Genomic DNA, 14,288 nt, shown 5'->3' on the forward strand with positions numbered 1-14,288 from the left:
CCTCGGACCCCAGAACCCAGGCCTCCAGGAGTGTCATCACCTGCTCACCCCAGAGCTCTGACATCACCTCCCCTTGACCAATGAGCAAAGCCCAGCCACGGCGAGGATGTGAATGTCAGCTACCTCCCCCACCCAGCCCCTGTGGTTGCAAAGATGCTCTAACAGGAAGCGGGTTTGGGGCGCTGCACTGCTTCCTGCCCTCCCAGGCCTGAGCAGGCGAGAGGGGCAAGCGCCAGGTCGGCCACGAGACGCAGCTTCGTGCCACGGTCCCGAGCTTCCTCCTGCCAGCCACTTCCGGAGGGCGGCCGGAGCCCCGGAGGCAGGAGCTGCTGCCTATTGCCCAGACCACCCTCCACCCCTAGTTCGGAGCCCTGCCCCCGGGGGCTGGGCCAAGCCCAGAGGCTGGCTTGGGATTTCATGGGGGACCGGTAGGCCAAAGGTTCTGGGACAGAGGGCTGGACCAGAGGCCCGGGTCCGCCATGAAGGCGCGGCAGAAAGGAAAGAAGAAGGGCAGCTGGAAGGAGCGGGTGTTTGGGTGTGACCTTCAGGAGCACCTGCAGCACTCAGGCCAGGAGGGTAAGGAGGCCCCGGGCTGCGGGGCCGGGAGGCAGGGTTTCTCCAGCCACGCTGAGGTGCTCGCGGGGACGGTGGTGCCGCCCAGGAGGCTGAGCAAGGCAGGGAAGGTGCGTGGGAGGAAGGCAGAGCAGCTGTGTGAGGATGGGGCAGGACAGGGGGCTGAGGGGCCATGGCGGGCCCTTGGGTCTGAATGAAAGAGGACAGAACAAGGGCCTCGGAGAGCCCGAAGGCATTAGGGGCAGAGGGCCCCTGGGGCAGGAGGGGGCCGGGATGAGGTCCAGCGGTGGCCCTTGGCAGCCTGGCTGGCCCACAGGTGATGGTTCCGGGCGGGGTCAGCCCCTCCCCATTCTCTGATTCTGCTCTCTGTGCAAAGGAGAAACCAGTCCGAAGTGGAGGGCAAGGGAGGAGCTGTTGGCATGGGGAACACTGGAGAATGAAAGTGGCTTATGGCCTGGTTTGAAGATGGGGTAAAGGGCAAAAGGAGGGTGGTGCGGGGACCTCCAGGGAGCTCAGCAGCTTCCTCCCTGAGTGACCATGGAGAGGGCTTGGCAGGGAACGGAATCAGAGAGATCACCTGTTTGGGGACATCACCCCCTTCACTCCCTCTGAGCTCACACAGAGCAGCGACTCAAATGCGCTTCTGCGGCTGATTGAAATTTAGCACAGGTGTCCCGGCTGCCCAGCCCGACTTGTTTTGGGCACATCCAGCTCCTCCCAGAGAAGGGCCTGTTCTTCCCCCACCCCCACCCCACCCCAATCTGTCATTTCCTCTTTGTCCTCTGCTCTGGGTTGTGGCCCCTGCAGCACAGGGAGGGCCATGGTGGTTCCTGCTCATTTCCTGCTCAGGGTCCGCCCAGCATCCCCAGACACCTTCTTCCCCTTTTCTCCTCCCCCAGAGCCTCCATCCCCACTGGGCTCGGCTGAGGGAAAGTCCAGGCCCCAAGGCAGAGTGTGGAGCTTCTCTGCTCCTCTCAGAGCGAAGCACGGCCCAGGGAGTTCTCCGGAGAAGGAGGCTCTGGGACAGGGCACAGGACTGAGTGCAGCTGACGTCCCTCCCCCGCTCTCTGCAAACCCAGTGCCTCCTCTTCATCCTGGTGCCACCCTTCCTTGTGGCCCCGCCGCCCCTGGGGAGACCCTGACCCCATCCAGCCCAGGCCCGCTCCTGTGAGCCTCTGTCTGCATTTCCAGGAGGTGAGGGCATGTTCTCCGGAAGAACAGACATCTGGTTGCTAGGTCCTGATCTCAGTGCATCCCAGAGGGTGAGAGAAGCACCCCGACCCCCTCAGCAGAGCCTCAGCTGAGCCCACAGGAGAAGTGATCCTGGGCACCAGAGTGGCAGCGACGCCCTCTCTCCTGGCACAGACAGTGGAAGCGGAAGGGCAGGGGCTGGCGATGGCTGCTCGCTAACCAAGACCCAGCAGCAGGGAAAGTCCTGGCCGGTGGAGGCCTGTTTCTGGTTAACTGTTTTGGAAGTCTGCACCCTCATCCTAGCATCTCCTCCCGGCTCTTTGCCCCAGGCAGGTCTCTTTCTTCCCAAGCCCTACACGTCTTGAGTTCTTTCTTTTCCTGATCTTGATCTCTTTTGATGCCTTGTTCAGATTTCTGATTCTCAAGGCCCTCCTCCATGACCGCCCCATCCCTTTGACTCTGCCACCCCTACCTAGTCTGTCCTTTGACCTCTGACCCCATCTCTCTGATCTCTAGCTCTTCAGCTGCTCCATTCGTCTGGCCTCGTCCTCTCTTCCCCGACCTCCTTGACCCATTTCCTCCGTGGCTCTGACTCTCTAGGCTCCTTCTTTTTTTTAATTTATTTTTTATCCTCACCCGAGGACATCTTTCCATTTTTTGTACAGATAGAGTGGGAGGGAGAGAGAAGAGAGAGAGAGAGAGAGAGAGAGAGAGAGAGAGAGAGAGAGAGAGAGAGAAACATCGACGTGAAAGGGACACATCGAGTGGCTGCCACCTGCATGACCAAACAGGGCCGGGGACAAACTGCAATCGAGGTACATGCCCTTAGCAGGAACTGAACCCGGGTCTCTCCGGAACGCAGGCCGACGCTCTAACTGCTGAGCCAAACCAGCCAGGGCTCTAGGCTCCTTCTTTAAGGGCTTTCTCTGGAGGTTCAGACTCTCTTGGGAAGGTCCGTCTGCTTGGTTGCAGTTCCTGTGAAAAGGACCTGGGGTTTTGGCTAGTTATGAGACATGTGGTAGCCAAAAATGTGGGTGTATCATTCGGCCCCCGAGAGCAGAGCAGTTTTAACAAGGAGAACCCACCCCATCATCTCTGCATTTAGTGCTGGGAACCCAAGGTCAGGAGACCCTTGCCAACGGGCACAGGTCCCGCATGGGTGGATGGTGAACCAGGGCCTGGACTACGTCGAGGCAAGAGAGGTGAGCAGGGTGCGACAGTTGAGGACCCTCGCACTCCCAAGGCCATGTGCGTGCACAGCTGGCCCTTTGACAGCCCTCAGGGTGAGCTGCCTCCGCTCCTGCACCCTCAGTACCCATCTGGCTTCACCCAAGTCCTGGCTCTAGGGTGCAGGAGGCAAAGGGTGTGGACGCCAGGTCATATACGAAGGGTTTAAAATTGTAGTTGATGGATTTATCATATCCTTCATTCTCGGTTTCTATCTTACTTAACTCCACAAAGAACTTGGAATGGATGACTTTCAAAACCCAAAACTGTAGGAAAAGAGCACATGCCTGAAGGGACCGTGTGGAGGGAAAACAGGAGGAAAAGTGCGCTCAGTGCTCAGAAATGCGCATCAGCCTCTGCCTGGCTCTGGAGGGGCTGCTTCCTGGTGACTGAAGTGGAGAGCAGCACCCAGGTGCCAGCCTCCCAACGCCTGCCCGCAGCAGAGAAAAGCAGGTGGCTTAAGACACACAGATTTTCTTACGCTGGCCTGTGGGCGCTGCTGGCTCAGTCACCAGCTTTCTTCTGTTTTAAGTCTCCAAGAGATGCCACTGATTCTCATAACTGATTGGTAGTTAATTGAGTCATTCAAAAAACATTTACTGAGCATATGCTATGTTTCAACACTGTGCTGTGGGGGAGGATGTTACTACTCAAAGGTATAGATACAAAAGAAACTGATCATTACAAGTGGCAGTCAGTGCTATAATGCAGGCATGAAGAAAGGACTGTGGAAGCTATAACACAGAGATGACCAAAGGGTTCAGAATCGGAGGTGATGCTTGCGGTGTGTTTTGAAGAATGCATAGGAGTTCACCAGGCAGAATCAGAGGGGAGGAAATTTGCAGGCAAGGGAAGGACATGGTACCATGTCTTGTTCATGGAGTGGCAAAGGGCTGGGTCACAGGGTTTGTTGGGTAATCTGCCGGCACTACGGCTGAAATGGCAGCTCGGACCTGACTTGAGAAGGGTCTTATGTACCATGCTGAGGAGTCTATATTTTATTGCGTATCTGTAAGGTAAGCGATGGAGACTGAGGTGGAGCAGGGTGTGTATATAACAAGGGCTTTAAAGCAGTGAATGGTGGAGTTGGGTTCATCACTGGGTTTTGGGGTTTCCCAGGTATGAGACACCAGGTCAGATAGCACGAGGACTATCAAGATGGGTTACACTTGCATCTTGTCCTTCAGGCACCTCCAGTCCAGTAACAGAGGAGGGGCCGGGGTGGGGAGACTTAATGCAGCCTTTTGAGCTTTTGGGATTCATCGTGGCTCTAACTGAGTGACACTGGGCTTTGCGTCTCAGTTTTCCTATCCGTAAAATGGGGACTAGAAAATGTAATGCACAGTGCTCGGCACATAGGTGCTTCTGTCCCGAACTGACATATTTGAAGGTCTGTCAGTGTTTTGTGTACCTGCCTCTGACAGAACTAATCCCCATGCATTTGCTTACCGGAGGGCGTATTTCATAACTGTCGCCATCAGTCCTGCTCCATTTGGGTTGGAACTCAGGGTAAAGAGTGGTCTTGGAAGTGCGTTTATATAATACTTCCAACCAGATTGCAGCCCCTTTAAAACTTCCAGAGTAGCACGTAGTAATTACAGAGAGAGATTTCAGTTCCATAAAGGCAGAGCTTTCTGACGGAGTGGGAAGCCTGGAGAGACAATCGGTTCCCCTCCCTGGGTGTTTATGCTGAGACTCTAGGTCCCGTGGGCAGAGAGACTGCAGGGAAGCTGGTAGGTTGGAGCTGATGTCCTGTGAGAATATTTCTGACAAGTTGTGTTCCATGGATGTTGCCCTCAATCTCCCCAAACCCCCTTCCGTGATGCTCCCATCTGACCGCCCAGGTGTCCTGACTTCTCTGTGTCTTCCCCTTCTCGTCCCAGTGCCCCAGGTGCTCAGGAGCTGTGCAGAGTTTGTGGAGGAGTACGGAGTGGTGGATGGGATCTACCGCCTCTCGGGGGTCTCCTCCAACATCCAGAAGCTCCGGTGAGTCAGGCAGTTTGGGAGGGGCTTGGGAGCCCAGAGGCCAGGGGAATAGGGGTGAGGGGAGGTGGGCAGAAGGAAACACAGAGTGCAGGCACTGTCTAAGGGAAGAACTCCAGAGTCAGCTTAGGAGAGATTGAGACCATGTACTCCTTCCCCGAGGCTAGGGTGCACACACATACGCACGCACGTGCACACATGCGTGTGCACACAGGACACATATACTCACACACGCACACACACCCCTCCACTCCCACACACACCCATACACACCCACACAGCTTTTCAAAAATATAGATAGAATTTTTACACCATAAAATTCACCATTTAAAAATGTACATTTGGGTGGTTTTTAGTATATTTACAGGTTGTGCAGCAATCACCACTAATTCCAGAACATTCTATCACACCCAACAGCAGTCACTCCACATCCCTCTCCCCCAGCCCCTGGCAACACTAGTCTACTTTTGTCTGCACGGGTTTTCCTATCCTGACCATTTCACACAACTGTAATATGATTGTAACATATTGTAACTGTAACATGATTGTAGCACCTGCGTGTTTCTCTCACTCGGCACGTTTCCAGGGTGCATGCGGGTTGTCCGTGCACAGTTCTCCATGTTCCGTTTTCACGGCTGAACGATATTCCATGCTGTGGCTCGACCACATTCAGTTTATTCCCGAATCAGTCAGTGGCCACTTGGCTTGTTTCCACCTGTAGGCTGTTTGAGTGACCGTGCCGTCCACACCCAAGCACATGGTCTGTGCTGACACGGCCTGCAGTTCTCCGGAGCACACAGGAGGACTTGCTGGGTCAACTGCGACGCTGTGCAGAACTTTTAAAGAAACCGGCAAACGTTTTCCACAGCATTTGCGTCATTCCCACCAGGGATGTACAAGGGCTCCTATTTCTACACCTCCCTGCCCGCCCTGGTCACTCTGCCTTTCTCGTTATAGCCACCCTAGTGGGTGTGGAGTGAGATTTCATCTGTATTTGCATTTCTCTAATAGTTAATGTTTGACCATCTTTTTGTTGTTGTTGTTAACCCTTACCCAAGGACAAGGATATTTTTTCCATTGATTATATTAGAGAGAGTGGAAGGAGGGAGGGATGGAGAGAGAGAGAGACACACACACACACATCGATTGGCTGCCTCCTGTGTGACCCTCACCAGGGCCGGCTGCAGCCCAGGTATGCACCCTTGATCGGGAATCAAACCTGCGACCCTTTGATCTGCAGCCCAACACGCTAACCACTGAGTCAAACTGGCCAGGGCCTTTCATTCAGTTTTAAATTGGGTTATTTGTTTCTCTTGAATTGTAAGAATTCTTTATAGTCTGGATATTAGACAGTTATCAACTGTGATTTTCAAATACTTTCTTCCATTCTGTGGGTTCTCTTCACTTTCTCGATAGTGTCTTTTGACACACGGACGTTTATAATTTGGATGTTCAATTTATTTTCTCTTTGGATGCTTTTGGTGTCACAGCCAAGGTTTGGAAGACTGACACTCCCATCTTTGTGTGTGCCCAGGAACACGTTCAGGCTGTACTGACCCCACCCCCCCGCTGCCGCACCTGCGGCTAGGTCCCCGGCATGGATCCTGGCCCACGCGTGGTCCATCCCCCTCCGCACACCCGCCCTGAGTCGACATGCATGTCGGCCGCAGCCCTGCTGGAGCCTTGCTGCAGCTCCCACGTGTCTCCCACCCCAGCTCTCCTGACCACTCTGCACCTCCCCAGGCAGGAGTTCGAGGCAGAGCGGAAGCCAGACCTGCGGCGTGAGGTGTACCTGCAGGACATCCACTGCGTGTCCTCCCTGTGCAAGGCCTACTTCAGAGAACTGCCGGACCCCCTGCTCACCTACCGGCTCTATGACAAGTTTGCTGTGAGTTGAGAGGCTGGGGCGGCAGGGAGGCGGAGGGGTAGCTGCTCTGGTTTTGTTTATTGAGCATGAGAGCACTTGGAGACCCTGAGCAGCAGGGCCGTGCCATCCAACCCACACCGGCTATGCTGGGCGGGTGAGGTCCTCCTGGGCACTTTTGAACACCACCAGGGCTGCTGGGCAACGCGGGAGGGGGGGCATGGATGCGTTCCAGTACCAGAGTGGTACCGACAGAGGACGCTGAGGCAGAGTGACAGTGCATTGCTCAGGGTCACAAAGCTCTTAAGTGACACAGCTGAGATTCAGCTGTAGGTCTGTAGGTCCCGGATTCTGATCTGTCCCTGCCATCACTGTGCTCCTTAGATCTGGCTCAGGGGCGGTGTGGGGTAGCACAGTTGTTTCTTGGAGTTTGCCTCAGAGATCCGGGGAGGAAGCAGGTCAGGCTGGGTCACTGACTCCTGCTTCTGGAATCCTCCCCACAATCAGGAGGCCGTGGCGGTGCAACTGGAGCCCGAGCGCTTGGTCAAGATCCTAGAGGTGCTTCGAGAACTCCCTGTCCCCAACTACAGGTGTGTGGGCTTCCTCCCCACCCTCGGTCCTGGCTCCCTGCACCGCCCAGACTCCCTCCGCCTGGGCCTTGACCTTTCTCAGTTCCCAGTCCCAAGCCCTACTCCTGCCCTGTGACCCCTGTGTGACCCTGACCCCTGGTACCCCTCTCTGCAGGACCCTGGAATTCCTCATGCGCCACTTGGTACATATGGCCTCGTTCAGTGCCCAGACCAACATGCATGCCCGCAACCTGGCCATCGTGTGGGCCCCCAACCTGCTGAGGTGTGTGTGTGTGTGTGAGCAGCATGTGGGGACTGGCAGAGCCTGCCCCCAGCAGGGGGCTGCAGGAGGGGGTGGCTGTGTGGGTGCACTGTAGAGGGGACTAGGGGTCTCACGTACCCAGTGAGACACAGGAAGCTTCATGATCACACTGAGTGGGAGGGGTGAGCCCCTTCAACGACTTCTCTGAGCTCAAGTCAAGTCCCTGAGGACAGGGCCTTTGTGTCTCCTTACTGTATATCACTGAGCTCAGGGACTGGAACTGGATGGGTCCTTGTCAAGTGTTTGTTGAGCAAATGTCTTGCAGTCTATTGGAGAACTGGCCTGTTAATCACTCCTTGTGGTGGAAGGTGGTCTATGAGAAATCCAGACATGCGTTATAAACGAGTCTCCTGGTGTGCAAAGGAAGTGGAGGGCGTCCAGGAAGGCTTCCTGGAGGAAACGGCATTTGAGACTTGAATTATACATATGGTTTAAGAGGTGGAGATGGGGTCACGGTCATGCAGGGGAAGATGTAGAAGGTACTTTTGGGGAGAATTCGGATAAGGAAGTGTAGTGGGACTGGGTGAGAATAACGCCACACCCACACAGGTCTAAGGACATAGAGGCCTCAGGCTTCAACGGGACAGCAGCCTTCATGGAGGTGCGGGTGCAGTCCATCGTGGTGGAGTTCATCCTCACGCATGTGGACCGGCTCTTCGGGGGTGCTGCCCTCTATGGTGAGTGACCTTCCTGCCCAGCGTACAGCACTGTGTCTGGGGAGGCCCGCCAGTTATAGAAGGCCTCACGTGTCATCTAGTTCAGTCTCCCATTTTGCAGACGAGAAAGCGGAGTCTCATAGGGAAGCGTTGCCGACAGCCTCACGGAGAAGACCCGGAGAGGCCATGGCACAGTCAGGACTGAGCAGGCCGCTCCTTCTCAGTGCAGGGCAGAGCTCCATCTCTGATTGCCACTCTGGCTCTTGGGACTAGTGGCTGCTCCTTGTCACCCAGCCCACCAGGCCCATAAGCTGGGATCTCCTGGTCCTCTCTGTCCCTGAGGACTCACCCCATCTTGAGGAGCTAGACAAGGGCCCCCTGGGTACACCCCTAGTTGGTGAGTGGGCAGTACAATGAGGAGCTGGGTGCCTGGAGCCCTCTCTTTTCTGTTCATGGCTGGCAACTGCTCTCCTCTTCCTAGGTGGTGAGCTGGAGAGTGGATGGCGATCGCTCCCAGGGGTCCGGATATCGGGCAACACGGAGGACCTTATGCCAAGATCCCTGCCCTACCACCTGCCTAGTGTCCTACAGGCTGGCGATGGACCCCCCCAGATTCGGCCCTATCACACCATCATTGAGATCACAGAGCACAGGCAAGGCGGCCCTCCTGGGTTCCCCTCCCCTGCGCTGACCTGCAGCCCTACCTCTGACTTCTCCATTCCCCCCAGGAGGAAAGGGTCTCTGAAGGTCAGGAAATGGAGATCTATCTTCAATCTGGGTCGCTCTGGCCATGAGACCAAGCGTAAATTCCCACGGGGGGCTGAGGACAGAGGTAAGTTTGGGGCGACATAGGGGGAACTCCAGTGTGGGTGTGCCAGGCCCTGACCCTACACACACCCGTCTTGCAGAGGACAAGTCCGATAAGGGGACACTGCGGCCAGCCAAGAGCATGGACTCACTGAGTGCTGCAGCGGGGGCCAGTGACGGTGAGTGCAGGTGTGCACCGGCGTGAGTGCGTGTGTGCGCTGCAGTGCTAACAGCGGCCTGTGACCCTCTATATGTGGAACCACACCTGTGAGTGTGTCCGTAAGGGAGTAACAGTATTTGAACAAGACTGTGCACGTGCATTTGTGTGTGTGCCTGTAGCCAGCTGTACGCATGGATTTAAAAGCTACGTGATGAGCTCGTGAGCACCTATCACATAGCAGCCCTAAGGCTGGGCACCAGCTTCACGGTGAGTGTGCATCTCCTCTGTGGGTCTCCACGAGGGCACACAGGGACAGTGCTTGTGTGGTGGGGGTAGTGATGGCTGGTGACAGCTTCTGCAGGGAGGGAGGGGCCCCTGGGCATGTGTGGGTGGGTGACCTGTGACCTGCTGGCTGTGGAAGGGTTGCTGTGGTGGCCAGAGGATGCTGGCCTTGGTACCTGCCAGGCTGTCCTCTCAGGCTCGAGGAGGCAGGGAGCTTTCTGTCCTGTTCCATTCCCTGTCCCAGAGCATCCCTGAAGAGCCCTGGCAGCTGACTACTACTCCTACCTCTCCTCCACAGAGCCAGAGGGATTGCTGGCACCCAGCAGCCCCCGGCCAAGTCCACTGATGCCTGAGAGCTTGGAGAATGATTCTGTGGAGGCAGCAGAGGGTGAACCAGAGCCAGAGGCAGGGGCCCCAGGCAGCACGAACTCTGAGCCAGGAACACCACGAGCAGGGCGGTCAGCAATCCGTGCTGGGGGTGGCAACCGAGCAGAGCGCTGCGCTGGTGTCCACATCTCAGACCCATACAACGTCAACCTCCCACTACATATCACCTCTATTCTCAACGTGCCGCCAAACATCATCTCCAACGTCTCCTTGGCCAGGCTCACCCGTGGCCTGGAGTGCCCTGCCCTACAGCCCCGACCAAGCCCTGCCTCCGGCCCTGGCCCTGGTCCCGGTCCCGGTCCCCCAGGTGAGTGCCCAGGACTGGGAGTGGGGAACAGAACTTGAGGCTGAAGATCAGATGCTGGGGAGGGCAGAGGACTCAGCCCGTGGGCTTTGGGTGGTTACCTTCAGTTGTCCCCCTGGTTCAAGGTTGGGGGAAGCCAGTAATATCAACTTGAATGAAATCCGTGGAGAGGATCTCTCATATACCCAAGGACATATAAGGCACGGTTACTAAGTGCAAGGTGGGAGTATATACTAGATGACAGCAGTGAGCCATGCCGTTAACACCAAGTAATAGCTAACACCTGGCCTTGGCCGGTTTGGCTCAGCGGTTGGAGCATCGGCCTGCGGTCCAGAGAGACCCGGGTTTGGTGCCCCCTAAGGGCACGTACCTCGATTGCAGTTTGTCCCTGGCCCTGGTTGGCCGGGTGGGAGGCAGCCACTCGATGTGTCCCTTTCACATCGATGTTTCTCTCTCTCTCTGTTCCTCTCTCTCCCTCCCACTCTACCTGAACAAAAAATGGAAAAATATCCTCGGGTGAGGATAAAAAAAAATAGCTAACCCCTGTTGATGGGTTGTCACGTGCCAAGTGCTGCTGAGGACACTGCAGGTGTTGGTTTCATCTCTCATGGTCTTCGCACCATTGTCCTCCTGTCCAGCCGGAGCACAAGCAGGAGGTGGCAGAGCTGGGAGCTGAGTTCTGCTCTGCACTCTGGTCCCCGCAGTGCCACTGATGAGACGTGCTGGCAGCATAGGTGTGGGTTCAGGATGTGGCCACGCGGTCCATGTGGGGCGAGATTTGTCTGAGCTGCTCGTTCCGGACAAACTGTTGGCCCTCTCACAGTCTCCGTTTCCTCACATGTAAAATGGAGACACATGCCCTTTGTTACAGGGTCTTTTGTGGGGAAGCATAAAATGTACAGCATGGTGTTTGGCACCTGGTAGGAACCCAATAAAGTTGGAATGTTGGTCGGAAAGGATCAGTCACGTGGGGGTCTGGGTGGGAAGCACTGGGGCCCCCGCTGCAGCAATGCTGGGAAGACCCGCACTGGGAAGAGTCGGGGCTGCCTTGCCCTTGCATTCCTGAGACTACATCTCTTCCAACAGATGAGAAGTCGGAGGAAAGTCCAGCTCCAGGCTCACTGGCTGACTCAGGCCCAGCGGATGTGGCCTCTGCCCTGGAGGACTGCCTGTCCCAGGAGGTGCAGGATTCCTTCTCTTTCCTAGAGGACTCAAGCAGCTCAGAGCCCGAGTGGGTGGGGGCAGAGGATGGGGAGGTGGCCAAGGCAGGAGCAGCAGGAGCAGCCTTCTCCCCTGGGGAGGACGACCCTGGGATAGGCTACCTGGAGGAGCTCCTGGGAGTTGGGCCTCAGGTAAGGAGTTGTGCTGGGTTTGGGGGAGGTGAGGAATCTAGAGGGGAGACAGGACCACCTGGTCCTGAGTCAGTGTTGTGCCTGCAGGTGGAGGAGTTCTCAGTGGAGCCACCCCTGGATGACCTGTCTCTGGATGAGGCACAGTTTGTCCTGGCTCCCAGCTGCTGTTCCCCAGAGTCTGCTGTCCCCATGCCTGAAGCAGAGGAGGAATATGGGGAAGAAGTCTTCCTGAGCGCCTACGATGACCTAAGTCCTCTTAGCCCCAGGCTCTTGGCCGGGGAGGGTCCAGGCAGTCTGGAGGAAGAGGCAGCAGGATGTGGAGGACAGGATCCAGGACAGGCTGAGGGGGTGCAGGCATGCTGGGAAGTTGAGGAGGACAAGGTGGCTGAGCCTGGTAGCAGATGGGACATCAGGGAGGAGGCTGAGGGGAGTTTAGAGAGCAAGGCGGAGGCTGGAGAGGCAGGTGAGGAAGGTAGAGAGGCTGGGGTAAGCCAAGAGATGATGGTAGGTTTGAGAGAAGGGAATGGGGAAGAGACAGTGGCCAAAGAAGAGGAGTCTAAAGGTCAGCAGAAGGATGACAATATGGAGGAAGATAAGGGTGTGGAGAAAACAGGAGCAGAGCAGTGTGAAGACAAGAAGAAAATAAAGACTGAAAGACAGGAAGAGGCTGAGGAAGGAGAAGCCCGGGTAGAAGCTGGAAGGGACCTAGAGCGTGGTGTCCAGGAAAAGCACGCTGCTGAGGAGAGCTGGGAAGTACACATACCAGAGGCTGAGGGAGGCAGAGAGGATGAGGATAAAGTCAAACGACAGAGGGAGAACAGAGACCAAGAGGCAAGAGAATACCAAGGAGACGGTGAAGACGGAAGAGCAGAAGCAGCCGCTGGAGGAGAAGCGGGGGAAGTCAGCAAGGCAAGGGGAAGTGGGGATGGAGAAGCGGAGGGAGAGCAGAGGGGTGGAGGTGACCATTTAGCAGGGGGATTCCTCCTAGAAGGGTCATATGTAGTGTCCCTGGAGGTGGACAGTGCCAAAGGGAGCAATAACCAGTCCTCTGAGACAGAACAGGCAGCCCCACAGCCACCCCCGCCAGAGGAGATGGAGTCTGAGGGGCAGCCCAGTCTAGAGGGCTGCAATTTGTGCCCCTGTCCCCTTAGCTCAGCTGGTGGTGTGGGCATGCGCCTGGCCTCCACCTTGGTTCAGGTCCAACAGGTCCGCTCTGTGCCAGTGGTGCCCCCTAAGCCACAGTTTGCCAAGATGCCCAGTGCAATGTGTAGCAAGATCCATGTTGCACCTGCAAACCCATGTCCACGGCCTGGCCGGCTTGATGGGACTCCTGGGGAAAGGGCTTGGGGGGCCCGAGCCGCCCGCTCCTCTTGGAGGAATGGGGGCAGTCTTTCCTTTGATGCTGCTGTGGCCCTGGCCAGGGACCGTCAGAGAACTGAGGCTCAGGGAGTTCGGCGGACCCAGACCTGTACTGGGGGCGAGGACTATAGCCTCATCCGCAGAACCTCTCCCTGTAGCATGATCCCTGCCCTTTCCCCCCGGCCACTCAGCTGTCTAGAGCTCCCACCTGAAGGCACAGAAGGGTCTGAACCACGGAGTCGGTTCAGTCTGCCCCCCAGAGAACCCCAGCCCCCTGACCCCCTTATGCCTCCACAGCGCCGAACCTATGCATTTGAAACACAGGCTACCCCTGGAAAAGGTGAGGGACTATGATTAGGACCAGAGCACTGGGCAAAGGGGACAGTAAGTTGTCTCCCATCTCTGGGGTCCCTGACTAGCTGTGTCTTCTGCAGCCAGAGCAGCTGTAGTGTCCAACTCCACAGGCTCTGGCCCTCCAGCTTCTTTCTGACTGTGGGAAGCCCTGTCTTGGTTGGTTTACCTGAACTTGTTTCAGACACAAAACACTTATCCCCTAGGAGATTCCCAAGAAAGCCACCAAGAGCCTGTTCCTAGGGAGTGAGGTCATTGGCCAAGGGAACAAAGAGTAGGCAGGAAACTTAGAGATTCCTCAACGTGAAGAATGAAGGGGAACTCCGGCCAAGTGTCTGTCCTCCTCGGAGGCTGTGGACTTCTCTTCTGGAAGCCCCCAGGGTGGAGGGGGGCCAGGGCCAGGTGGGGGCCTATCACACTCAAGCACTCCTGGAGGCGCCCGTCCTCGTGCTGTTCTCGGGCCCTCATCTACCTCCTGGCCCAGGTCGAGTCACAGGCCCTGAAGCACTTTGTGACCTCGGTGTTGGTTGGAGGAACTGGCTCCCTTTCCAGCTCCTCCACCCGCGGCCTCCCACCACCTCAAGGAAGACGGGTCCCCGACACATCTCTCTTGCTTCTTGTTCCCTTCGGAGCGCCTTCCTCGTCTTTCAGGAAGGAGAATGGCGTCGCTCAGGCCGTGGGCGGCTCTGCGGACAGTAAAGCTGTGTTTTCACACGGAAACAGTGTGCAGTTGCATTGTTCTCATTCAAGGCTTGGGTGGCCGGCATCAGAGCGCCACGTCGGGCTTTCTGCGGTCCGGCGCTCGTCCCCCGTGGTGGTCATGGAGACCTGCGGCCAGAAACCGGAGCTGGGTCGGGAAATGGGGACGAGAAACGTCCGCGTCGTAACGTCCTCGCGGACC

The 14,288-nt window shown here is 56.6% G+C and overlaps 1 protein-coding gene across 3 annotated transcripts; it reads left to right on the top strand.

The window, feature by feature from the left end:
* The first annotated feature begins 149 nt into the window (after nt 1–149).
* On the top strand, nt 150–14,265 carry ARHGAP30 (Rho GTPase activating protein 30). 3 transcript variants are annotated; one of them, XM_036272190.1, is made up of 12 exons: nt 150–576; nt 4,875–4,977; nt 6,722–6,862; nt 7,346–7,428; nt 7,583–7,690; nt 8,279–8,406; nt 8,867–9,038; nt 9,114–9,217; nt 9,294–9,371; nt 9,933–10,328; nt 11,412–11,677; nt 11,765–14,265. In XM_036272190.1, the coding sequence occupies exons 5-12, from the start codon at nt 7,599–7,601 to the stop codon at nt 13,388–13,390; spliced, it is 2,862 nt and encodes a 953-aa protein (XP_036128083.1). In that variant the 5' UTR covers nt 150–576; nt 4,875–4,977; nt 6,722–6,862; nt 7,346–7,428; nt 7,583–7,598; the 3' UTR covers nt 13,391–14,265. The 3 variants fall into 3 exon arrangements, with proteins under 3 accessions (XP_036128083.1, XP_036128082.1, XP_036128081.1); XM_036272189.1 differs by having other exon boundaries at nt 189–576; nt 6,718–6,862; nt 11,412–11,506; nt 11,765–14,263; XM_036272188.1 differs by having other exon boundaries at nt 462–576; nt 6,718–6,862; nt 11,765–14,263.
* The last annotated feature ends 23 nt before the right edge of the window (nt 14,266–14,288 follow it).

Source organism: Molossus molossus, unplaced genomic scaffold (genome assembly GCF_014108415.1).
Source record: "Molossus molossus isolate mMolMol1 unplaced genomic scaffold, mMolMol1.p scaffold_m16_p_20, whole genome shotgun sequence".
In the NCBI taxonomy this organism is placed as follows: Eukaryota; Metazoa; Chordata; class Mammalia; order Chiroptera; family Molossidae; genus Molossus; species Molossus molossus.